A 26,341-nucleotide genomic window follows, 5' to 3' on the forward strand; every position below is an offset into this window, starting at 1 on the left:
ACATAAGTCCAGCTTGTGTATAGTTAGGAGGTTTGTAGGCTGAGAGGGTGTGGGCACGGAGGAGTGGGGAGGCTGGGGGGCAAGAAGAAAAAAGGAAAAATGGGAAGCCTCCCACGCTGAAGGCAAGTCTGAACTGCATTATGGGTCATTCTCCAGCTGTCCCTGATTGTTGATGTCATGGGGGACTGAACTGCTGTGCCTGATTTGCAATGGGTGTGGGAAGAGAGGGAGCATGTGGACAAACACAGGATTCTTGTGGTCACATGGATGAAATGCAATAGGCTAAATAGATCAGCGTTTAGCAGAATGTAATGGGCACAACTGTGGACTGATCAGGAAGCAACACAGTTAAACATTACTGTGTAAGTATCAAGACATCGATTCACAGCCGTCCTGTGAATGTAATATTGTCATAAAGTATTCCTGCTCACTGATTTGCAACATTGGTTGGAGTGACCAACAATCAGGGATATTTAAAAAAATAATAAAAATAAAAAGGGAGAGATACAGTATGCACGACATAGAACAATCTCTGACAGTTTTGATGTTAGGCAATGATGTGATCAATTAGAAAATGGCCTTGTGATGCAGAACAAACTCAATATCAATACTTGATTTGACAACATTTTAGAACCCTGGTCTTCATCAGTTTGACCGAGGCTCGAGGCACGTCATTTACAGAAGGGGACGGGACACGTTTGTAATGTTGTTCTTACATTGTTAAGTGTTGTTTTTTGTTGCATGTAATATTAACCTGATACAGGCATTATTTTCATAAAACTATTTTCCACAAAACAGATTTAAATACACTTAAACTCTTTTTACATATAAACATGTGTTATATTCTGTCCATGATATCACATTACTGTTATTCCTGGACTTTAAATATGAGAAAATTACAGTTGGTTGTATGTAATCAAAGAAGACTATAGTTTACTGTTCCCTATAGTGGCTAGTACCCTATAAATTCTTAACAGTGCATCAAACACTGAGCCCCTGAGCAAGGAACTTAACCCCAAGTTGCTCCTGGGTGACTGTCCCTGTAGTTAGTTCACAGTAAGTTGCTCTGGATAAGAGCGTCTGCTAAATTACCTGTAATGTAATGTAAAAATATTATGAGCTCATTGTTTGTTTTGGCATATATGATCTCTTTCTGGTGACAAAGACATTAGCAGTGTAGAAAAGTAAAAAGTGTGCTTTTCTCTGAACTATTCCCTTGTGGTGCAAAAGTATGATGTCAGCTTTCTCAAAATGATGTCTGATTGGCCTATACATAAACCTATGCAGTCTAATAGTTTTATTAAGGTGTATGCCTACTGTAGTTTTTACGAGGGGTGGAAGTAACAAAAATGCATTGATAACAATAGAGTGATACATGTGAAATGGATAATAAAGTGATACATTTGATTTGATGAACTTGATTAACATTTGATTTGATTTGCTCTGATGATCAACTGAGCTGCTGGCTACCGTTCATCATTCACAAGACCTAACTGACATTTATCAGTAAGTAATTATTGTTACTTCCGCCCTAAAATGTCAATCAAAAACCATGATCCATGAGTAGCAAAAACTGCTTGCTATAAACGATAAATATTAGTTGAGTTTTGTGAATGCTAGACAACTTGATTATCAGAGCAACAATGTTAATGTTAATCCTCATTATGATTATGTATCACTCTATTGCTCAATGCATTTTCCTCGCCTCCATTGTTATCAATTAATGTTTGTTACTTTCATCCCTGATAGTTTTGCAATAAAGTTGCCAATCACAATACCTACATTTTCGGATTTGCCATAAACAGTTGATTTCCATTGCAGAGGTCGTTTCTTACTGATCCAGGCAGCGGCAGTGTAACACCAAATTGGGTTTTCACAAAAGAAAAAGCCGTAGAAGAAGAAAGACGAGGACCAATAAGCGCCTTGAATACCAGGAAATAACCGCAGTTTCAAACTTTGGCGGCGTTGAATTTGGCTCCGTAGGTAGGTAAGTCTGGATTTGACGTTTGTAGGTGAGACAAAATAAACAAACGCATTTAAAAAAGAATAATACTATTACGGTTCGATGATGTTTTAGTTAATATATCGATGAAAATTGAACATAGTTCTACAGCGACCACGACATACTCGCTAAATAGCGTGAGTTAACCTAGCTTGTTTCCAAAACGCTAACGTTACCTGCACTTTGATTTCACCCTCACAGCGCAGAAAAGGAGCTAAAATGGAGACCAGCCTGTCAAGACTTCTTGTTGGACTTTCTGTAAAAATCAGTCGCAATGATGGTGAGCTGGTGTTGTTTTCTACTGCAACTTTGACCCTCCGAATAATAATCATACCGCTGTATGTCGTTAACAAAGCTTGACTTTGTTTATGTGCAAACCAGGTCGCGTGCATCTGGCAACGGTAAAGTCTGCGGGTGCTGTCAAGTCCACATTTATGGTTGAGTGGAATGAGAGAAAGATGTGCCGAGGAAAGGAGGTCAGTATGTCCATAAACACAGAAAAGACATTTGTTACACGAGTAATAATGTGAACCAGCTCAATCAGTTAGGGGTACTGAGAAAGTCAGTATACAATAACATAACAACATCATTTTATTATAAAGTCATGACATCAGTAATTGTTTTTAAATTACTTGACCATGAGAAGTTATATCTTATACTTGAACACCAATATGTATGTGAAGAAATACAATCTTTCATCTCACACTTAAGAAAAACGTTAAAGAAAAAAAGATGTGCATACAAACCCAAACACTAAACGTCCTCTGCCGTGGGTTAGAATACATGACACCTCAACAATACATAAGTAATTATTGGGCCAAACGGTTGGTATGAAAGTGAGAATTTCATTAAACAGAGAATGTGAAGGTTCCTGAACGCTTCTTTTCTCACATCACAGCTATTTAATGTCCTTAAAATAAATAATTGTTGCATTGCCTTCTTAAAAATGTAGTCTGAGTGTTCATTAAAGTTTAAGTTGGTGTCTTGCGTCATTCAAAAATATTTAAAACTACCGATCATCTCTACAACTAAGTCCTCAATTGGAATGAGCTATTCTATGACTCTATCGTTCACAACAAGTTCCTTGATCTTGTTAGTATTTATGTTAATAGATTGTTGATGTGATTTAATGTCAGAACAGCAGCCACAAAAAAATAGTCCACAGTCAATGACACTGAAGTAAAGTATCACACAGTAGTTAATTATAATGCAGAGCAGTGAGGATGCTGCCATTTCATACAGGAGACTAGTGTTTATGCAGATACCGATGCACATTGGACACATTCATGTAAAACAGTCACTTTGTATGTTATGTATTTCGTGTTTTAAGAAATTAGACATCTAATCAAAGTTAATGTGTCTTTGTTTGTGACTTTAGGTTGAGTTGAGTGAACTATGTACACTCAATCCAGAGCTGTTGGACCATATAAAGGCTGTCAACAACCATGTCACTGACCCACCCCCTCCTGCTCTAGATAAGGTAAGTGTTACTTTTCCCCATGACGATGAACTAGAGCAGCTTGTTGTCGATGACAGGTTGGACCATACTCTAAGAATTTGAACATTAACACTTTCAACTGTTATAATCCTATCTGAGCACCGTTCTTGTTTTGTCTCCTACAACAATACTCTTCAATAAATGAAAAAGAAATGTCATGGTTGAGTGGTAAATGTACGCATCTTTTGAATTGGGAAACATGAGTTCAACAGTAGTCCTGGATCATTGTAAAGCATCTAAATAACTCATGCGATGAGTCATTTCTTCCTCTCTCTGTTTCTCTTCCGTAGAAGTATGAGGGTCGACTGCGCTCATCCAGGATTCCTGCCCCTGCCTCCTGTATGTAAATATATTGTGCCATTAGTTTGTTTTAGATTGCCGTGTCCTGTAGTTTGGTTCCTAACAGCTTCTTTCCTTCCAAAAGCTCCAGCAGTCACCAGGGCTGAAGAGTCAGGTCGGCATGGCATGCATGTTCCGCTCTAAAGCAAATTAGTCTTTTTTTTTTCTAATCACTTCTTTGTTAATGGGTTCAGAGTGTAGGTACAAACAAATCCACAATCCTTGGAGAGCTGAACTCTGCTCAGGCCTGTCCACTGACTATTCATAACAAATCATCTGCTTTAGTTTTGTTGATTAACAGCACAGGGCTGCAAATTAAAAACTTTGGGTATTGTGTGCTTTGTCCATTAATCTGCTCTACATTTTGAGTAAGATGAATAGGGGGCAAAGTAGTGCACAGTATCATCACTAATAACAAAAGTACAGCATTTGTACCAGCATGTTTATCCCTTTAGGATAGAGTGGACTGTTATGATTCAATGCATTGCTTTTTTTATTTTTCAGAATTGGCTGAAAGTGACACTATTCACCTTCAGTCAGTAATATTTTCATATGCAAATATATAATCGAATATTTAATCCTTTTCTGCACCTGTGTTGATCTGTCATGGCTCACTTCTGTCACTCTGGGTCACTGAAGGATCTTGTTTCATCTTACAATGTCATGTATTTCCTCCCTTTTTTGATTTCACAGTTTATCCTTCCATTGTATCACATTTTGGATAACATTCGACCCCAGACAAACCATGCTAGAAATACTCAACGATACTTACTTTAACAAACTGACTTGGATTTGTCTTACTTTCAGTTGCCAGTCGTATTCAGAGCAGGCAGACGTGCATGTTCCAGGCCCCGGCCCCTGTTCTATCACCATTCCCGACCTCTGAGTCTTCTGAGGCAAACGTGGAGATGGTCCACCCTGATCTCCCCTCTTCATCAGTCTTCAAAAACTCTGGTTGGTTCTTTTGAAAATACGTTCACAATCTAGAACATTGTCCAAAAACATGAGAGAAACTAATACAAGCCACATATTTGTTTCATTCGACATGACGGTATTGTTGCTCACAATGACAGGTTATTGCTGGAAGTATATTTTGCACATCTACATTGTGCTCAGTCTCATGACACATTACTATATATAGAATTATAAAATATAAACTCAAGTGCACTCTTTTTCCTTCTCTAGTGCTTCTTAATGAGCAGCGTAGAAAGAATGAGGCCAAACCAGCAGAGACGCTGTCGCTTGTCCGTGAGGCAATAAAGGAAAATGAACCCGAGAGAATGCCTCCTCCGCCAGCAGTCAAAGGTCAGCAACACACATCAACATGATATCATGTGTATCCACTGGATCATTTAGATCTATAGACACATCCCATACACAAAGAGAGGAAGCTCAACAAAGTACTGTCACAAAAAGATTTTTGTTTTATTTAAGACTCGTACATAAATCCTATCAACTTCATGTTCGATGAGACGTATGATCTGAGGCACAAACTCCTTCTGTCATTAGATTTGTTGGCTATTGCATGCAAATGATATGTGCGGTTCTTAGGTGTTTATTATGATCTGACTAACAAATATACATTTGTTTCTCTTTGCACTTCAGTAAGAAGAAAATCTGTGGCTCCCCAAGAGCTAACCAAAGGCAGCAAAAGGCAGTCTTGTGTTGTAAAGCCCCCCGACATGCAGACCAAGAGGGGAAAGGTGAGATTTGTTACTCCTTCTGCTGTACATTTTTTTTTTTTAATTGGAGAAGTGTAACTTTTATACACGAGGGAAATATCATCTCACATTTTATTTATGTTCCCTTTTTGTTTCCTTTTAGTTTGGAGAGGCTTCTCGACCGAACCAAAAGTTTTATGAGATGATCCAAGACTTCAGAGAGACCTTGGAAATAACCCCCTTATCAACTACTGACCATGTTAGTTTTGACTCAAACGATGTGCCTTGTATGACGCTGTACGCTGGTGTGCCATTATAGCCATACTTATCGCACATGTTGTGTGTTTACAGATTGAACCTCACAGGATTTGTGTGTGCGTTCGCAAGCGGCCCCTGAACAAACAAGGTATATTAGAAGTGATTTCTAACCTCCTGTAAACGGTAGCATGTGAATATCAAGGAGTGATTAATGACACTGTGCAAACAATGTTTTACTGGTTTGAAATGTAAAATTCTCGTGTATTCCAGAGATGAACAAGAAGGAGATAGATGTGGTGTCTATACCTGGAAAAGGTGCACTGCTGGTCCATGAGCCAAAACAGAAGGTGGACCTCACCAAGTACTTGGACAACCAAAACTTCCACTTTGACTTCTCCTTTGATGAGACTGCCACCAACGAGCTGGTCTACAAGTAATTAACTCATGTGTTTTTTGTTTTTTGTGTGTATGTGTGGATAGCAGTGTTTAATACTGTATCTTTTCTTTAGGTTTACAGCCAAACCTTTGGTGCAGTCCATTTTCGAAGGTGGTATGGCAACATGTTTTGCCTACGGCCAGACTGGAAGTGGGAAGACTCATGTAAGCCTCTGCTTGCTGTACGGCGCTGACTTTACTTGAAGTAGTAATTTCCATTTATACATTGTTTGCTTGTTTTTTTTGCACATTTTCACCCTAGACAATGGGAGGTGATTTCACAGGGAGGCAGCAGAACAGCTCTAAAGGAATCTACGCCTTGGCAGGTAGGACCACAATCATCTACCCAATGGCTCTACATGCACTACGCAGAAGGAAATAGTTCATCTGGGTTTTCACATTTAAGATAACTAAGGAGAATCAATCAAATGCAATTTTCCCTCTTTGTTTTTATCCGCATAATTTCTATTTCTTCCAATGAACTCAGATTGCGTTACTCTTTAAACTACAGAAAATCAGGATTGTTTGAACTAAAGGTCTAGAAATGTGTTAAAATGACTGAAATTGTAGTATTGGAGGCATTAAATATGGATCTGCAAACTCTGTTCGGTGATCTAGAAAATATTCGGTAGCTTAATCGATTTTATATAAAATAAATAGAAAATGTGTTTTATTGCAGCCCTACGTGCATGAGAGCTTCACTTTAAGTAATTTGAGTTTTTCCCATTTAGCCCAGGATGTTTTTGCCTATCTAAACCACAAGAGGTATGCCAACCTGGATCTCTCTGCTTATGTTAGCTTCTTCGAGATTTACAATGGAAAAGTAAGAAGATCCTCCTACCTCCATGAACACATTTATTGATAATATTTGACATAAAAACCTTTTTTTTTTTTAGCTTTTTCCAGTTCTCCTAAATGGAAATATTCTTTTTGATTTAGGTGTATGACCTGCTGAATAAGAAGGCCAAGCTCCGTGTTCTGGAGGATGACCGACAGCAGGTTCAGGTGGTTGGCCTGGAGGAGATCTATGTGACCACAGCAGAAGATGTCATCAAGATGATCCAGCTGGGCAGTTCATGCAGGTGCTTTTGTGTTAAGAATGTGCATGTTCTGATCTCATGATGCATACTTCTTTTGAACTTGTGTCACATTTCTCTCTTTAAACTTCTGGTTCAGTAAAGAATTGAACAAAGACATGACATGTAATCGTTAATTCCTGAATCAGCCATGAGTTTACTTATTTTTCTGACATTTGTGTCATTCTTCAGCTCAAAAATATATAACTGACACTTGACTGCTTTTCTTTTGTCCTACTGTCTCTCCAGAACATCAGGCCAGACCTCAGCAAACGCCAACTCATCCCGCTCTCATGCCATCCTTCAGATTGTCCTGCGCCGCAATGACCGTGCCACCACGCTGCATGGCAAGTTTTCCCTGATTGATCTGGCTGGCAATGAGCGCGGCACTGACGTCAGCAGCAATGACAGAAACACTTTGGTGGAAACTTCTGAGATCAACCGCAGCCTGCTGGCTCTCAAGGTAGGAGAATGGCTGCAATGGAGGTGTGCACGTGATAAATAAGAGATGTGAGTAGAGCCCATTTTTCTCTCTTGCACTTTTAAATTAAATTAAAAATCTCCTGATATTTTCAGAACTCAGCACAAATATTATAACATGAATTCATAGCACGTGAAATGGTATTTAAAATCACAACCAACATTCCTGTGTGTCCTGTAGGAGTGCATTCGTTCACTGGGAATGAACAGCGATCACATTCCTTTCCGAATGAGTACTTTGACCAAAGTCCTCAGGGATTCCTTCATTGGAGAAAGGTCCAGGACCTGCATGGTACGTTAGAACACCAAACTTGGACTTACTCTCAATTTTAGCATACGGTGTATTATGGGCTGATTGCATTGTAGTAGAAGATGCACATCAAATAAGTATAGACTGTATGTAGATGTATTTTCTCTTTTCTTAATCCACAGATTGCTATGGTGTCGCCGGGCCTGACTTCCTGTGAATACACGATGAACACACTACGTTATGCTGACAGGTACACATTTAGCTTATGAAGTTTAACTTGATTTGAAATAGTTGTGTTTTCTTTGTGTAAAGAATAACATTAACTTTTTATAAAACATTTTCCGATCTTTGGCAGAGTGAAAGAACTGAAAGGCCATGCCAAGGCCAATGGAGCAGCTCAGGCACAAGAGCTTTTAAATAGCTCCACGGAGGAGGTCAGCTGGCACAAGATCAGTCCAAAATCATAATTAATATTGATAGTATGTTTGGTTTGCCTAAGTTTTTGTTGGGTGCTTTTGTGTGTTGTAGGAATCTGTTGTTGAAACCAGTGTATATGATGCCGTATCCCACGTGGCAGAGCTGGAGGAGAAGGTTTATGTACAGTTCCAGGTAGAGTTTTCTTAAGTCTACTCTTTTTCACATGCATACAAGACAAGTGATTTTTTTTTTTAGGCCTTTAAGTCCTCACACCTTTATCACTTTTGTTTCTCAGAGGGCCAATGAACTCTTCATTGCAATGGGGCAAAGCTCTTACAATATCGAGGCAGGACTTCCTGACTTGGTGGATAATGCAAAGACATTATTGGGTTTGTACAGACAACAGTTTGATATTCTCCAAACTAAATAAAATGTAACCTTCATGGACTGCTGTTGAATACGACGCAGTAAATTGTACCATTATTATCACTGAGACTTGAGACCAGAAATATGTTGCTCAGCTGCAGAAACTGCATTACATAAAGCAGTGATTCTCAACCTTTCTTGTGTCAAGGACCCCCTCTGACAAGATTTCGCTTCAGGGACCTCTAATTGTCAACAAGATAACCGTGAAGGAAGCGAAAACCTATGATCAGAATAGTCTCATAGTCTCTCAATAGTCACACTCTTGCTTACATTGGGCTCACTTCTATAGTGAATTAAATAGTCATAATAATCTATTCCCCCTAAACCTTTTATTCATTCAGTTTTTTCTGTCATCCACAGACACAGTACAGGCTTTGCAGACTGCTGTGGAACAGGAAAGAACGACACGTTAAAGCGACTGAGAAGAACCCGACCCACTCACAAAGTGCTTTATTGAAACTGTTTGTGTTGAATCTGCTTGATCTTAATGTGTTTATTGTATTAAACAAATAAAATGTTCAGACACTATTTTTTATTTTGGTTTTATTCAAAAACAAAGTTTACATATACATTTGCAACAGAGCTTGTTCTATGGCAGGGGTCGGGAACCTATGGCTCTTTCGATGACGCAATATGGCTCTATTTTTGAGCTGATATTTTTAGTAATAAAGTAATAAATAATTATACTGTGTCATTTTAAAGTAAAAACATTTAGCAGCGGATGTTTTTTTGCTCTCCTTTTCTCCGCCCTGTCTCTGACTGTAGGTGTGTTCGCACGTGTGTGTGTGTGTGTGTGTGTCGGCAGTGAAGCCCCTCCCTTCGCGAAACCTAGCAGAGGAGAAACTGCGCAAAGCAAGCAGCCAGGGGAGTCAAACTCAATTACAGAGAGAGCCAGCATTAAAAACAGGATACACATATTGGATAAAGTGCAAAGAGATATGGAACATATTTAAGTCGACTGCAAATGGATTGCAGAGCAGTTACATTTTAATTTCTGAGCTGCAAATGCGCTCGGTTGATCAGCAGAATGCGCGGTCGGGACCAAAGTGTCCTTCTGCATCGGAGTCTCCCACAGGCAGCTTGGCTTGGAAAGCTCTCACTGCATCATACATGTCTGTGATCACACGGCCCTGAAGCTGGAGGTTTAACAGGTGAGATGCTTCGTTATGTCGCACATAAAGGCCCGCTCACATCGTCCCGGAGATCTGTGGTGTCCATGATCCCTTTGCTTTCCAAAAACTGGCAGATTTCCTCACGCAACTCGAAAAATCTATTCAGCACTTTCCCTCGACTCGGCCATCGCATCGCCATGTTCAGAATGTATCTCCTCAAGAAAAGACTTAAATTGTCTCAAAGTTTCCTGTCTGTTACGGTGCTTATTACATGTTCCATCTCCAGAGCTTTACAACACAGCGCTTCCTGGTGTATGATGCAGTGATACACCGTCAGCTGCATCTTCTCCCGCATCCTGCACTAATCTGCTCTTTTCATCACATCGCAGGCTCTGTCTGTCGTCAATCCCGTCAGTTTGTCCCGGGGCAGTGTCATTTCATTCAGATACTTCCTCAAATATGTATTTTCCCGTGGTTGTGCCATGCCTTGATTTAATTACCAAAACCGGCGGGCCAGTTATGATAGAAATGATATTTTCTTGTGTGTATTTTCTTCAGCTTTCACAGACAATGGTAGGGGAAGCACTGATAGCGCTTTTAGTACTCGGAGACGTGATATACTTAAAACTAAATTTTATTAAATATATGGCTCTCAAGGAAATACATTTAAAAATATTTGGCTTTTATGGCTCTCCCAGCCAAAAAGGTTCCCGACCCCTGTTCTATGGAGTAGGAATATGCCTTGATGTTGTCATCCACAGGCACAATAGGTGATTGCATCTCCAAAAGGTTAACTTGTGTTTGATTTAATAACTGTTGAGTTAAATGCTTTTCAAAACTAAATGGATTTATAGGTCAGGTTTGTTTGACAGGAAATAAAATGTGTTTGTTAGTCATTCCTTATTTTTATATAAATCACTTAAGTGTACACTTCCAACACACACTTTTACACAAAACAAGTTGTAACAACATGATACACATGATCGAAAAGCAGCAGGAAGAAATAAACTGATCACAAAAACTGTTTTTATTTTAGGTCAGTTGAACAGCCAGGGCAGTAGGTGGTGCTGGAGATCTGTGCGAGTTGTGTAAGCAAGAGGAAAAGGAGGGACCAAGCAGTAACGTACAGATTAAGCTGCCTCCTTCTGACGGACGGACTGGGTGAGGAAACAAACCCCGGAACGGATAGCGATGAAGTGGTTGCGTCTTTCGCTCCTCGTCTTGGGGGTTTTCTCGCTGAGCTGCGCCACGTCTGGCGACAGCAGCGGCGTAAAGAAGATGAAGATGCAGTTTGCCACGGGACCCCTTCTCAAGTTTCAAATTTGGTAAGCAAATACAGGAAAATATGGCGAGTCATTGCAAGCTAACTAGCTTAACACCCCGGCAAACAACATAGGCCGAACATCGACAGAAGCTAACTAACAGCTGGGTAGTTTGTTAACATATTACAGGAGAAGCGTTCACGTTACGCTAGTTTTTTTATTAATGAAATTACTCAATATCTGAAACGCGTAGAATACATGTTGTGGAAGTTCCTGTTTTTTGTCACTTCTCGTGAACATATCGGAGAAAACATGGCCCCGCTTCCGCTGTCAAACCTGCGAGTTCACGTCAAATCCTGAGTCCACTGGTTAATGTTAGTCTAACGTGTTTCGTGTTGTACGGACAATGGGATTATTTCAAATCCCAGTTAAGTGCTCAGTCTGTCTGTAATTATGTTGTGCAACCATAACTGTTACCCTTTTAAATATGTTAAACCGTGCAGGAATGTTAACGCTAGCCTAGCCATCTAGCTAACACAAATTGAACATTAACAAAAAACGTGTTCATAGTTAACGTCAAGAGTATGCTAATAACGATGTCACATCCTTTTTAAAATGCTAATGTACAAGTGTTTCCAAAGTAAACAAGAAACAAACATTTGTATTGTATTGCTTTTCTCCAACCAAGAATCGGGGCATTGAAGTACAAAGCAACGTTTATTTAAAGTGGCTAACATGTAACTGCTCACTGGCATTTCACACTAAAACTTTCCACTGAGAAGAAAACGATCTAACTTATAAACGTGGGATTCGCATGTGGTCTCGAGGCTAAATTCACAATTTACCTTTGAGATCACTCTTGTGTTGTGACTGTCTTTGTTCCCTGTTTTGATGTTGCAACTGTAAACTGTGTTTGTCTAACACTGTTTGTCTTCTCACAGCATTTCCTGAGGGTACAAGCGGGTGTTTGAGGAGTACACGCAGGCCTTGTACCAGCGGTACCCAGACATCCGTATTGAAGGGGATAATTATCTTCCTGTGCCCCTCTATAGGTAAGGGGGAGATTGTCTGCCTTGTGACAAGTGGATTATATCCAGCTTTATGAAAGCAGCCTAAAGGCTGGCTGGGATTATCTGTGATTCAACTGAGGAAATGGGATTCTTGTGCAGTCAGGTTTATATGGTCTTTGGTAGTTTTATAGAGTAGCCCTACAAATTACACAATTAAGGTGAAAGGTGCATCATGTTAAGTGTGGATTATTATGATAAATTATCAATAATCAATGTGGTAAAAAAAAATGTGGTAATGCTTTTAGAATATATCCCGCATCATGCAGTGTAATTCTTCTTGTTTTCTTTTCTTGTACCACAACATAATGTACTTCAAGTCTGTAGTACTTTATAAATCTGCTGTGATTTATTTCAAAAATACTTACCAAAATTGGATGGGTACATGTCATAACGAGGAGAGTATTGGTAAACTGCATTGTTGCTTTTTAAGAAAAACCTTTTTTTAAACTACTAACTATTTTACTGTGGGATACATGTGTGTTTACTTTAGAACTAAGGTCCCTCTAAAAGAGTATTGTAAGGAACGTACTGTGGGCCTATGAACTATAAAGGCCTCCGCTGTATGTTGCGGGTCATATTCTGAAGCTTTACTGAACTTTTCTTTTTTTATTTGATCTGAATTAAATTAGGGGAAATGTCAGTATGACATCTATCTTAAACTAATCCAGTCTAATTTAACAATTCTACAAATAAATCCTACCTTCATTAAGGTTATAATTGTTGAAACTAATTTAGTTTGTTGTCCATCCAATTTGTATCGCATAGGAGGCTAAATGACAAATACCTCACTGTTGTATGAATGACTACATTAATTTTAGCCTAAGTGTATCTAATGAACTGGAAATGTAGAGTATATTACCAACGTAATGATTGTTTGGGCTACATGCAAGCTTAGTCACTAATGCTTTGGGTTTTTACAAATTATCGCATGATTACACCACTGTATCGCTTCACAATTATCTGACATCAAATTTTATAGACCAGTGATTAATTAAGAACATAATCAGTCAAATTAACTGATAATAAAAATCATAATTAGTTGCAGCCTTAAGACGAAAATTTCTATTTAATATTTGTCTTTGATTTATTTCTCGCCTCATTGCAGAATTGTCCAGGAACTATTTCTGTTACAGACTAAATTTGATTGATGAAATTTTATATTTAAGTAATATGCAAGACTGGTTTGTGTATTTGTTCCAGGTGTTGTAGTTAAAGGCGTGGCGTCACTGATACCTTCGGGTCCTCATCAGTAGAACTCTTAATCAACACACCAGAGATTTATTAAAGAAAGGACACAGTATCACTCCTTGGGTTTCAAATTCTCCAGAGACTGTTTTTTGAGTTTTTGTCGCATCCGTCTCTGACGGGTTGTAGTTCAACTAGTTACACATGTTATAGTTTTAAAGTAGTACAATGCGAGTGAACAGGATGCAGGTTGTGAATGATATGTGTGATAGTGTTAGTGTCGTTTTTAATTTATTTTTTACCTTCAATAAATATGCTAACTTCGATAACTAAGAATATGTTTGTATAACATGACCAACCTGCTTTAAGACAAACTACAGGCTCACATTTATCCGGACAATCGTCCGATATCTATAACGAGTCTTTATGTTGTCTAAGAATTGTATTAAAAGCCAGTTTCTTCTTTTCATTTCCTCCAGGCATTTTGCTTCCTTCCTGTCTGTGTTCAAACTGCTGGTGATTGGGCTGATTATTATCGGCAAGGACCCATTCGCCCTCGTTGGTATGCAAGCACCAGGGATCTGGGAGTGGGGCCAGGGAAATAAGGTACGGTTCGGATTGTATGTAGGAGTTTGCACGGTATTTTGTTTTGCAGGTTAACGACACGGATATCGTACGTGTGTGTGTGTGTGTGTGTGTGTGTGTGTGTGTGTGTGTGTGTGTGTGTGTGTGTGTGTGTGTGTGTGTGTGTGTGTGTGTGTGTGTGTGTGTGTGTGTGTGTGTGTGTGTGTGTGTGTGTGTGTGTGTGTGTGTGTTCACACAGCCAAGTAAAACTCACACCCTTGGGATTTCATTAGCTCATTCAGGGTCTTCGGGCTGTGTAGTTAAGTATTGTTTTGCTTGGATCGGTTATCCCCAGGGCCACAGACATGCCAAAGGCTCAGAGGAAGAATGACCGCTAACATCAGATATTTGCAAATAAAACAATCTTGCGGCTATTCTTGCATTTTAGCAGAAACATGAGGCTGATAAAATGTGGTGTTTTGGTAGCCAAACAGATGACTAACAAACAACCTTGAAATGGCATGCAGAATAGATAAAGGGATTTAGCAAGCATTTGGTTTGGAACTATTTTGCTAATAGATTTTCTTTTTCTTTTCTTTTTTAATCCAAGCCACAACTTGATTTATAACAGAACTAGTCTCCTGCTTTATGTGTGCATGTGAAGCTCCTGTAGGTACATTTTCAGGATGAGTTTTGTAATATTAGGTTAAACTCTCTTTATATCCTGTCATCAATAAATCAAAGGACTTGACAAAAGAAATGTGGCAGACGGTATTCTCCTGCTGATGTATCAGTTTTGCTCCAATAACTGCTAAACTGTGAGCTGAGATGGGCCTTGCATTTATAAAAAAAAAAAAAGATTATGAGGTATGCAATGCAACATACTGTAAGGGTTGTTGCAGCGATGGCTAATCCTGACAAACAAAAGATTTTGCAACCTAACCTTCAGTTCAATTGTCACTTAATAAAGCTTTAGTTATGCATGCATACACAAATCCCTGTGGTGACAAGGAGACTAACGGGCTTTGTTCTTTTTGTTGTAATAATTCAATCGTATCTCTTGTGATTCATCGAGTGAGAACAATGCAAGAAAAACTCCAAACATAACTGGCAGTAAAAAATAAAATGGGAAAATATTTTTTGTGCAGACGTGTTTAACTCGAGTTTCTCTCGTGCTTCTTTCAGATATATGCCTGCATGATGGTGTTCTTCCTCAGCAATATGATAGAAAACCAGTTAATGTCTACGGGAGCTTTTGAAATCACATTAAATGGTGAGTGTGTGTGTGTGATTCACAGCGCGGCTTTATTTACTGAACCCAATGCTTCAGATTGATTTGAGTCTTTAACATTAAACTCATAATAATCTTTTTTTCGTAGATGTGCCAGTGTGGTCAAAACTAGAGTCGGGTCACCTGCCCTCAATGCAGCAACTTGTGCAAATTCTGGACAACGAGATGAAGATGAACGTTCACATGAACACAGGAACACACCACCACTCCTAACCCTACTCGTCACATCCTGGCTAGCGCTAAAAGCCCCTCCATGTAAGTTCATATTCAGTCCCAGCTTGTAATCTTTTTTTCTCCTTGTGAGAAATATTGGGCCAGTGGAAATGTTTTTTAGTTTGATCTGCCTTCCTTCTCTTCCTGTGTAGGTTTGAGGTGGGTTTCTCACTGGGCTGTGAAGTGATGTTTATGAAGGTCTGCGCTGAAGGCAGGAAGACTGCTAGCACAGACTGGATGCCCCCATCAGTCTTCACCATGCCCCTTGGAGACATCCCGCCCCTGACGCCAGAGTGGGATCCATGGCAACAGTGCCGGCCATTTTCTTGTACCATTTATTCTACTGCAGATTTAATCAGTGGTCCCGTAAAGAGAGATTTAACATTGATTATTATAGTCTATAACTCGTTGCATATAATTGGTTTATGTGAATTAAAATGTGTTCTTTGTACCACTGAGCCACATGTAGAATTTTAAGTTTATTGTTCTAAACGTAGCTTAACCATGTAGAAAATGCAACACTTTCAATCTGTCATCATTGTTGTGGAAATAATATTGAGGAATTGTGTCTTGATATGATTTCTGAATGATTTTTATATTTGCATAACTTGAAGGAAGCTAATAAGATTAATAAAACATATTGTAACTATTTAACTTTGAGGAGGTGGTGTGTTGTTGAGGTTTAATGATTGATGTGGCTATATATGATATACTGAGTGAACTAAAGGAGGGGGGGGCGGGGGACGACATTTGACCTTTCAGAAGAGATGGTGTGTAATGTGACCGCCCTCAAGGTTTTAGTCTGTTAAGGTACCCGAGAGGAGAAGTAGGAAATCTGAATGGCTCAGAGATATTGCTCGTCTGCTCGTTTCAAGTCATGAGTGCACATCTTTTAGCCATCTGCTCAACCTAATGTTATTAGGAAGACTTGAGGCTCTACACTGATTTGATTAGAAGACACAAAACGGATTAGGTAAGAGTACAATGCAAGACTAAAACGAAGTGACGTCACAATGCCATAAACACTTGTTGATTTTTGGTTATTCCCGACAATATGGTCACGTCCCTTCATTATGACTTGTAGAAACAAGAACATGTAGGAATAACAGCTTTTACAATGTAATCCAGTATGCGCTAAAGACTGATTAGCTTTCAGTTTCTTATTGTAAATTTCAACAAACTCATATTTACTATGGAGAATTTGACATTGGGTGAAAAAGTCTACATTAGTTTTTTGCTTTTACTTGGAATTATATATATTGTATACTTTATTAATCCCAGTGGGGACTAACACTGTTAAAGCAGTAAAGCAAAAAAAGACAAAGACTATGCAAACAACTATACAGCCTGTGTAGCGCCATTATGGGTCAGATCATTTGAAGGGGCATGAACGGTGTAAAGGTCCAGGGTGAGAGCTTGTTATAGAGGTGATGATTCTTTATTTTTTATCATACCATTCATGAGTGAAAAACAGTGCCTCCTGTTGAGTATTATTTCAATGCCATAATACCTTCAGAAACCATTAAGAGCCATTAAGTTGTGTAAAAGAAACAAACACTTAAAAAGGTGTTTGACCTGCTTGTGGAGTATGACCTCACTTATACGCCTTTAATCCATATAGCAGAGCTGTCATCGTGCGCTTTTACTTTATTACTGGTGCATCAAAGACAATCTTGAAGGCACCTCTGGATAAAGAATCTCTCACGCTCACTCATCGTCACATCAGCGCTGACTTCCAGAAGTCTTTGGGCAACAACATGGAGGTGAGGGGTTTGTGTTGTCTTCGGCAGCCGGGGACGTGACGGCGTCATCAGGTACAGGTGGAGATGCTGAATGGCCAGGTGGATCCTGATCCTTGCTGCTAACACAAACAGCTCCTCCTTTATTACTGACGGCCCTGAAGCAGCCTCGTCTGTTTTACATTCACCCTGGAGGGAAACAAAAGTTTGAACTAGTTACTGAAGCTGGACATGATATCAACTGCAAGATGAAGTTTGTTAAAAATGGAAAGCAATGCTTCACCTGAGCGCAGCAGTTACCCACACTGAATTTTGCCTGTTGACCTTTTGCCAGGAAGGAGACAAACACTTGTTCCTTCCCAAAGACTCGGACCCCAACAGTTTTGTTGAGGGACAGGAAGACAGGATGCAGGGGAGTGGGAGTGAGACCCAGACTGTTCCAGCTCCACCGGCGAATCCTGGCACCCGCCTCATCCAAACACTGACCTCCTGCACTGCTTAAGGTCAGCCTGCAACATAAACACACACATGCATGCATTACCTATTAAAGGTTATTTTTAAACATTAGATGCACCCATTAGTATAGAAACAGGATATTAATCAGCCTAATTCATACGGTATAACTCTCTCTGTATCAAAACATTAGTTTACAAAGTCTCACAGGACGTGTAGTATAATCCAAGTCTCATTCATCCAGTAGTGCGCTCACTACTTCCCACACACATGCATTCTTAGTGCAACATTTCTAACCTGACTATTTAGAACTTCAAAGTTTACTTCACAAATTCAAGGTAACACAGGATGAGCAATAGGCTACAAGTGATCATTTTGGGTGTGAAGAATTCCTTTGAATAATATATTACCGATATAATACTAATTCTAAACATCTTGAATAAATAAATGACATAAATATACACTTTTCTTTGTACCATATGTTTCCATTGCTGTGGTAGCACGTCGCCCTGCCATTAGACTGGAACATGGCTCTAATTGGCGGTTCGCAGGCTTCGCTGTCATCGTACACGATGCACACTCTTCCATTTTCTTCAGTGACCACGACAACGAGAGCCAAGAGGCCTGAGGCATAACTGTTACCATGACGATAAGGATGGGAACACCCACTGTAGAGTACATGTTGTATTGCACGTGTACTCTCCACGTCAAGGCCCACTGATCTCATGATAAAAAAATCTACAAGCATTCAATAGTGAGCGGATACAAGACCTGAGCAGAGCCATCAGGGAACACGGTAAGAAATGTCTGGCCATTGGAATAATACTTCTGCAGAAGTTCTGCCCCATCCTGGGAACATATAACATTAACATAAGATCAGAAGACATTAATGTTGACCACAAACAGAGAAGCTCAATTACAAAATGTGGGCGCTGAGAGAAACTAAAGAAGCTGCTGCACTATGGGAAATGTTGGATCAAGTATATTTGCAAGCTGACCTATACTAGGGATTCAATAATCAGGATTATATCTCTGTATCTGCTTCTCTGATTTTGACGATTTGAAGTCCATCTCTCGTCTTCTTTATGGATGCACAGTACTAGATTGCTGGAGTAACCCTTTAATAGCCATAAATAAATAGCCTATTTACAATAACAAAAAGGTTGTTAAAGCAACTATTGTATGGTTTTATGCATTGATCAGACAGTGTGACTACATGGAGGCAGTGTATATGTGTAACCAATTAACTTACAGTAGTAAAGACTTCCATGGCTTCTGAATAAATTAGGATTATTTGTCAATGTTTCAATTAAGATAAGGTATTCTTATTGCTGACTTGAATAAAACAAACACAACAGTAATTTGTGGGTACCTGATGATGACACATGCCGAACTGAAGTGGCTTGTGGTCACAAAAAGGGGCCGACACCTGCTCCTCTTCCTCTTTTATTTTCAAGTGCTCCTCAGTTGCGCTACAAGGATACACTGTCCAACATCCTTTTCCTGGAGCACAAGAAAGCCGGAAGCTGAAGACTTTTGATGTTGGGGCGACTAAACAATAGCACAGAACAAACTGCATTAGCCTCACAAAGCAATTTAAAGTGAACTAGATACCTTTCACACACCGCATGCCAGTTTGTGTTAGTTTATTATGAATGGATGAACGGATTTAAAGCTGTCACATACACATGTATGTTGCTCACTGAGTCGTTACTCACAGGTTTCTGCCACAGGTAGTTGGACTGAGTAATCCTCGTAGATTCTCAGTTCTGCTTGTTCCCTAATAAAGAATGCACATTACATTGCTCTTGACTTTAATACTGTAAAGTTTTATTAAGATTATCATGTCACTATATTTGTGTTTCTGTGTGTTGGATCAAAACAAAATGAAGATATTTTAAGATGCAAATTTGTACCCAAGTCCACTCCATAAGTCCATGATGAACTTGTTGTGATCCTCCATCTCCTTGCCTTGGAAGAGAAGCTCCTCCATCACTGTGGCGGGCTTGTCTCTCGGGCATGTTGGAGTAAGAGTCTTCAGGTCACAGCTTCTCTCAACCAAACATCTCTGCTTCACCAGCATCTTACACAGCTGCTGCCACTGAGCACAGCAGAAGAGTGCCACTGTCTAAGATGAACACAACAGATGATGCAAGGAGGTCAGCAGTGCATCAGGTTTATTTGGGGATTTTGTTTAAGTGTATTCACTGTCTTCCTTACCGCAGAGCTCTGTGCCCATGTTAGATCCAGTGAAGGTTGAGCCTTTTCTCCACAGTACTCACATTTCACTGGGTATTCTGTCAGAGGCTGGGACTGGACAACCGAGTGTTACATTTGAATAATCAGTAACATAAAACCATGTTGCTATAGATGGGATTTTACAGCAGTAGGTATAAAGTGAACTCTGTACCGCTGGAAGAATGGTTGTTAAGTTTATCCTGTGGTTGTCAGACTCCCGGTTGTACCTCAGAACTCCTGCTGCTCTGATACAATAGATGGGTGGGTCCCTGACAGAATGTGGACAGCCCTCTGGTATCCTCTTACCAAAGAAAAACATGAATCAAATGAAGTAAACAAGTAATTAATCAAAGAGTATAGTAAATGAGATATGTATTGATTAAAAATTGAGCTGAAAAGGAAAATAAATTGCGTATAGTCTACTACTTGATCCGTCTTACGTGATCATCCAGGGCAGATAGCGGCTCACTGAGATCATGCTCTAATGTAGCAGCAGCAGCATCTAATATTAAAACAAAAGTTACTGTTGCATCATTGAAACAAGTCCTACTAAGAGAAGTAAACACTAGCCTGAATAAGCTAGGAAAGTAAAGATTGTCCTCTGCAGTATGCTTTATTTTCTAATAAGTACATTTAAATTGAGCTTGGAGCAGACTCACAGGAAGAGCTGGACCTCATGTTTTTGTCTGTAAGTAAAGACACTGTGTTCAGCGTATTTGTCCCAGGAAGAGAATATCAGTATTCACAGCTTTTATAACGTTTCTCTGCTGCTGAAGATTAAAATATAGTAATAAGATTAGGAAGCAATCACATGAAAATATCACATTCTATCGCTGGTATTCACACTTAGGTAGCAGAATCAGCATTATATTTTCCAAAATATTAAAGTAATTATCATGTGGAAAAGGAAACAGAGACACGTCAGATTGACAGAAAAATAATGAGATAAGACAATATGCCTATTAAATGTATTTAGCTGAGAGTTCCAAAAATAATGGTTTACATTTTAGTGGGATATATTATAATGAGAATAGCACATTTATAAGAAAGCAATCAAAAAAGTACACACAAGGTTATGCACTCACCTCAATGTGTCACAACTTTTGGTGTTGTGAGTAACCTTGGAGATTAAGTAGCTGCCTAAAGCAATGCCTGCTTGCTGACTGGTTTTAATACCAACAAATATTATGAAACACAATTATAATATACAGTATGATACTGTCAAAGTGCAGACTGTACACTCCATCAACTTGGTCAGCAGAAAAGAAGAAAGGGGGATCCTGAATTATAATATAAACTTTATGTCAAGGCTCCAGTTCCAAAAATATATAATTGCAGATCTTTTTAAACAGAATCTGGATTTATTTTTGAATATGTCTAATTAGATTATTTTAATATGTGAATTCAGTAATTCATGGCTAACCATTTGAGTTTGAATGTTTGAGTTTTATTTAAAAATTCAGAAAAAGGATACAAATAAAAAAAGAAAAACAGGTTTTGATGGCAAAATCTGATCAGTATAGTGGAATTGGACACGAAAAAGACAAAACAATCTCACCTCAAGGTCCACTCCGTAGCGGTTCTAAGGCTTCCTCGGCAGATGGAGTTGTCACAGAGCTGTAAATGTTTAAAAAAAAATTCCTGACTCCAAAGTCCATTCCTGACCTTGGAAACAGAAGTTTACAAAATAATGTAATCTTAAATTAGTAGCTGTTCCTGCGCTTCTAGTCATACCACATTATAATCATCCTAGGTCAAGAGTGAACTTTGTACTCATTGTGTAAATAGTAAGGAATACATCAGTCACCGTTTCTACCACAGATTGACTTTCTGTCCTGTTTACCATAACTTTTTCCTTCCCCAATAGTCAACCCTGAAGCCAGAACTCCAACCACAAGTACCACTAAACCTCAGACACTGCAGTTTCCACCACATTGTCCTTTCTTTCCTCAATATAATCCTTTTTCCCTTCCCTGACCCCAATATTCAACCCCTAAACTTCAACAGACAACATATCACCCGACTTCACCACAGCAACCTTATTTTCATCCCCATGTTCACCTTTCCTTTCCATACGTGCGTTATCTTCCTTTAGGCCAGTCCTCTGAAACGGTTCTAATAACTGTGTCGATTAACATTCTTCTTTTGGACTTGTTAACCCTCAACTACTCCAGAGGCTCTTAAGGCTCATCAAGAAGTGACATTAGGTGTGTGGATGAGATGAACAGTCCATATTGAAGGTCCTTATATACAGTATATACGGAAAAGTTGTGCAGACAAATAGTGCTATACAAATGTACACATTATTTCACTTTCCCACATTTTTATATGCAATTGATCCATTGTCAGCATCTGAACAGTTGTCAAAGTGAGGCTTTGAGACTGTCCACATGGTGGCACCATGGCTCAACCATTTCTTGGTGAGTTTCAGTTGGAAAGTTTTGTTGGATGCACCAGCTTTACTGAAATATATTTCAGTCAAAAGACGAGCACTGTTTAAGTAATTTCCCAAAACTCAACATTTTGCAGGTTTGAAGGAGGCTGCCTTTAATCAAAATGTACATTTAAATTGAGCCACCTCTGGAATGGAGACTTAACAACTGAGGGCCAGTACTGCACTTCCACATACTGTACCTGCTGTTGTTATGTCACCTCCTCTTTTGGTTTTGTTCACTAGATCCAGAAGAACTTGATGATAAGTGTTCAAACTGTATTAAACTGATGGTATGGTTTGATAAATGTAAAAGTAGCTATTATACATTCTTCAAACTACTGGAAATGAGAAACTAATGGGGGACATCACGAATCCTGTAAGGAAAAGATGTTGGCAGTGGAAAAAGCAATACATTTAATATCCTAAGTGTAAAATACTTTTATATAGCCCAAAATCACATCTGCCTCTTGTGTGTATTGTTTCTTTCTCATTGCCTTTACACTTTTACATTCCCACAGCAAGGCCTTGTTTTTGCCCTTCAATTGTCTGTCTGCCAGCAAATCTTAAAACTAGGTTACTGTGGAGCGTACTGATAGCAGCACTGACCATGAAACACAATGTCCCTGGTCCAAGTCAAGCTGGAGACCTTTGTTGCATGTCATTCCCCATCTCTCTCTCCCCTCTGATTTCCTTTCCTTCCTTGATGTGATGTTACATATTTTGTGTTCTATAGGTGGGATAGCAAGATTATACATATTATTTTACCTCTCTAGAGGAACTAAAATGAATGTACTTTAAGGTCTCTGGCTTGTACAGAAATGTGCTTTTTATTGTTTTTTTATGAGCATTGTTATACCTCCTTGTTGTTAATACATGTTTTGCAGGGACAAAATCCTTCCTTTTCCCCCCTGTCAAGGCAAAGAAAATGACCCACTGATGGGCTATGTCTGAGATAAAAAAACAAACAAACTTGAGGGTAACGAAATCCATTAAAACTTAAAGGGATTAGCATGGGAAGATTTGGATGTACTGCTGTTCATCTTTTATATCTTCACACATATTCCGCTAGATCCACATACTTATCCAGTACTGGAACAAAGGTACAAATAGCAGTTGCATATGTTCTTATATTTTGTAGAAGTAATATTCTATTTTGTTTTTTTATTCTACATAGACACATTTCTTAATAAGATCATTGCAGTTTTATCTACTGTACTATTCTGTGGAATATATTAGTATTCTTTAAGGAAAAAGCTCATAATATAAAGATTTTTATATATTTATTATATTTATTCTCCTTAAAAAAAAAAAAACCTGAAATGAAAGCAGAATTGTGATATTCCTTTTAAATGTTTCACCGTCAACAGTTGTATCAGCCATGGCCAGGCAAATACTGTTGTCTCACATTATGTCTGTCATTCTTGTGTCTTCACATTCTCTATTTGGGATGGCTATGAAACTTAACGGGCAGCAATAATATGCACTGAAGACACAATATTGTACTGCTCACATTCTTGCATGTAATACTAGGCACATGACAGAATTGAGGAATACAATGAAAATGTTTAAAATAAAGCAAACAAACTCCCTCAAACATTTCACTAAGAGATTTACATAACATTACAGCAAAATGACCTACAAAACAAATGACATGGCTCCTATTTTATGCCATATGATCAAGATGCAGAGCTTTATTGACCTGAGACAACAAATTAGTCATTCGAGGCTGTTAACGAGCCCACCTGTTGTGAGCTAATTGGACACAGGTGCAAGTTGCAGCTGAAGCGGCACCTGACTGATTGCTTGCCTGCCTGGTGCGCTAATATGTGTCAGTCTTAAAAACTGCAAGTTGTTCTGTTTTATTGCAAAGTGCTTTCCATCTGCTCTGAGCTTGGAGTGCCGCCACTTCAAACTGCAGCAGTCATATTAGTCCTGTGTGCTTTGGTGCAGACTCTAACTTGTTTTAGCTTGTGACAGCTAAGCAAAAAACGTTAGTCTGGATGAGGTTGTTAGTGAGGCGGCTGTTAGTGATGGAAGTAAGGACAGCAAGCATTCTTTTAAATAGGACAGAGATTGACTCCCTGTCAGAGCTGCCTCTGCTGCTGCCACAGGAAGTACTAGATTGCTGCATATTGACTTGGATCAATCAGATGGAAGAGGTTTTACTTTGTAGTTATCTGCTAATTAGATGTACTACATGCAAATACAGCTTGGTACTCGAACCAAGGGATATGAGCAGTATGAACTTTGTATCTGGACTTGTTCACTCCTAAAAGGGTGTTGGAGCAGACTTCACAGCTAGGAAACAACATGGCTGACAAAGCGTCCAGTTAAATTATCCTACTGCATGTCGAAGTTCTGTACAACGCCTGTTTTGACTACCCAGAAGTTCCTTTCCCTCTCAGGCCCTGGAGTCATAAGCATCAAGCATCCCATATTATTATTATTATTATTATTATTATTATTATTATTATTATTACTTGTATTACTCTCTTTCACTTTTCCCAGTGAAGACTGCCACATCTACTACTGGACCTCTCACTAGTGAAATGACCACTACAGCAAAGATCATGAGCACAACAGTGTCGACACCAACCACTCCTCAAAAATCACCAAACCCGTATAGCCCATATTCCTTATCCTTTCTACCATCCAGCAGGACAATGGGTGCCAGGTTTCTCTGACAATCCTGATGTTTACTTCTGCCATTTATCCAGCATTTCTATGGAAATCCTCCATACCCTACAAATAAATCATGCAAACTACTCTGCCGCCAACTCTCGCAACTAAATCAGGTAACACTGCTCCCACCACAAAACGGAGCAACTAAAGTCCTACGAAGAAGCAAACCGCCTCTGCTCCTACTGCGGAAACAACCACAAAACCAAGTGGTAGCAGCTATCCAGGCCCAGCTCCCCTTTGCTCCATACGTTTTATACAACAAGGCTGGCAAACTCCCGGATGACCAGAAGTACATGCCTCAAGCTGGCTACAAATCTGGAGTCCAGGCTCAAGCACATCCAGGCTTCAACAACTGGCAACCTGTGCCCTGGTTTCAACACTAAATGGGAAAAGACAAATTGGCTTGGTTAAATACCGAACACTTAACTTGAAATGCTAAGAATCACTTGTTTGTGTTTGAAATGAAATTGGTATTTTTATAAAGTTTCTCAACCATGCATTTGCTTATTTTCAGGGGCTGGTGTGCGTTCCCTTTTGTGCCATGGTGCTTAAACCTCTTGGCATGGCACATGCACATCATTGAATGTCAAAGTAAATCACAAAGATGACTAAAGATTTAATAGTGCAATGACTCTTATTTCTTTGCAACAATATATAGTTTCACAGACAAAGCTTAGTTTAAGCCAGGAATAGGCCTTAATGTGGACTAGTTAATCTAAAACATGTCTCTAGCATAAAGGTGGCTTAAGTTTGGTTTAGTTAGTCGCAGACTATAGAGTCTTGGAGTAAGGTAAGCAAGACTAAAGGAGAACACCTGGGTTAAGCCTCATCAGGTTAAGTATGAGCACATGCTGTTGGTGTAATGGTGCTCATGAAAACCCGGAATGGATTCAAAAACACCAATTCTGATGTGGATCTAGAGATAGAGGGATGGCAGATGCAAAAAGAATACGTTCCAAAAACGTTTGTGAATATAAAAAAAAATATGTTACTAAAGCAAATTGTGTCCAACCATCCAACTATAGAAAGTAAAAACCATAATACTGCTACAGAGAAAAAGAAAAAGAGTGGTTGATTTATATTTTCCAAAATCACATGTAGAATTATATCTGCCTTTATAGACTCTGTGGAAGAACCTTAAACTGGCTTTAAAAAGCTTGAGAGCGATTTAAAACTGGTGGAGGACCAGAAACAGACAAAACCCATGAATTCAGGGACTTGCTGTCTGGAATTATAGCACCAGCATCCTCTGGGTG

At 39.2% G+C, this 26,341-nt stretch overlaps 3 protein-coding genes across 6 annotated transcripts; 2 read left to right on the forward strand and 1 right to left on the reverse strand.

The window, feature by feature from the left end:
• Window positions 1-1,908: 1,908 nt before the first annotated feature.
• On the forward strand, window positions 1,909-9,370 carry kif2c (kinesin family member 2C). 4 transcript variants are annotated; one of them, XM_029453557.1, is made up of 23 exons: window positions 1,909-1,987; window positions 2,204-2,282; window positions 2,384-2,478; window positions 3,381-3,482; window positions 3,791-3,839; window positions 3,925-3,954; window positions 4,647-4,793; window positions 5,025-5,144; window positions 5,445-5,542; window positions 5,664-5,759; window positions 5,852-5,906; window positions 6,029-6,191; window positions 6,268-6,358; window positions 6,456-6,519; window positions 6,925-7,016; window positions 7,133-7,275; window positions 7,519-7,732; window positions 7,931-8,041; window positions 8,182-8,249; window positions 8,355-8,433; window positions 8,528-8,608; window positions 8,712-8,805; window positions 9,203-9,370. In XM_029453557.1, exons 2-23 carry the CDS (start codon window positions 2,222-2,224, stop codon window positions 9,253-9,255), a joined length of 2,106 nt encoding a protein of 701 aa, XP_029309417.1. In that variant the 5' UTR covers window positions 1,909-1,987; window positions 2,204-2,221; the 3' UTR covers window positions 9,256-9,370. The 4 variants fall into 4 exon arrangements, with proteins under 4 accessions (XP_029309417.1, XP_029309420.1, XP_029309419.1 ...); XM_029453559.1 differs by having other exon boundaries at window positions 1,910-1,983; XM_029453558.1 differs by having other exon boundaries at window positions 1,946-2,012.
• A 1,704-nt stretch (window positions 9,371-11,074) lies between these two features.
• selenot1a (selenoprotein T, 1a) lies at window positions 11,075-16,193 on the forward strand. The gene is made up of 6 exons (XM_029454331.1): window positions 11,075-11,279; window positions 12,158-12,268; window positions 13,951-14,077; window positions 15,221-15,308; window positions 15,415-15,581; window positions 15,692-16,193. Exons 1-5 carry the CDS (start codon window positions 11,146-11,148, stop codon window positions 15,537-15,539), a joined length of 585 nt encoding a protein of 194 aa, XP_029310191.1. The 5' UTR covers window positions 11,075-11,145; the 3' UTR covers window positions 15,540-15,581; window positions 15,692-16,193.
• Window positions 16,194-17,029: 836 nt separating this feature from the next.
• On the reverse strand, window positions 17,030-20,647 carry LOC115022955 (glutamate-rich protein 6). The gene is made up of 11 exons (XM_029454077.1): window positions 20,629-20,647; window positions 20,410-20,471; window positions 20,142-20,270; window positions 19,952-20,044; window positions 19,648-19,859; window positions 19,450-19,511; window positions 19,104-19,282; window positions 18,498-18,580; window positions 18,208-18,366; window positions 17,562-17,787; window positions 17,030-17,467 (listed from the first exon to the last, which is right to left on the reverse strand). Exons 1-11 carry the CDS (start codon window positions 20,645-20,647, stop codon window positions 17,201-17,203), a joined length of 1,491 nt encoding a protein of 496 aa, XP_029309937.1. The 3' UTR covers window positions 17,030-17,200.
• Between the last annotated feature and the right edge of the window lie 5,694 nt (window positions 20,648-26,341).

The sequence above is a fragment of the Cottoperca gobio genome, chromosome 17 (genome assembly GCF_900634415.1).
Source record: "Cottoperca gobio chromosome 17, fCotGob3.1, whole genome shotgun sequence".
Classification (NCBI taxonomy): domain Eukaryota; kingdom Metazoa; phylum Chordata; class Actinopteri; order Perciformes; family Bovichtidae; genus Cottoperca; species Cottoperca gobio.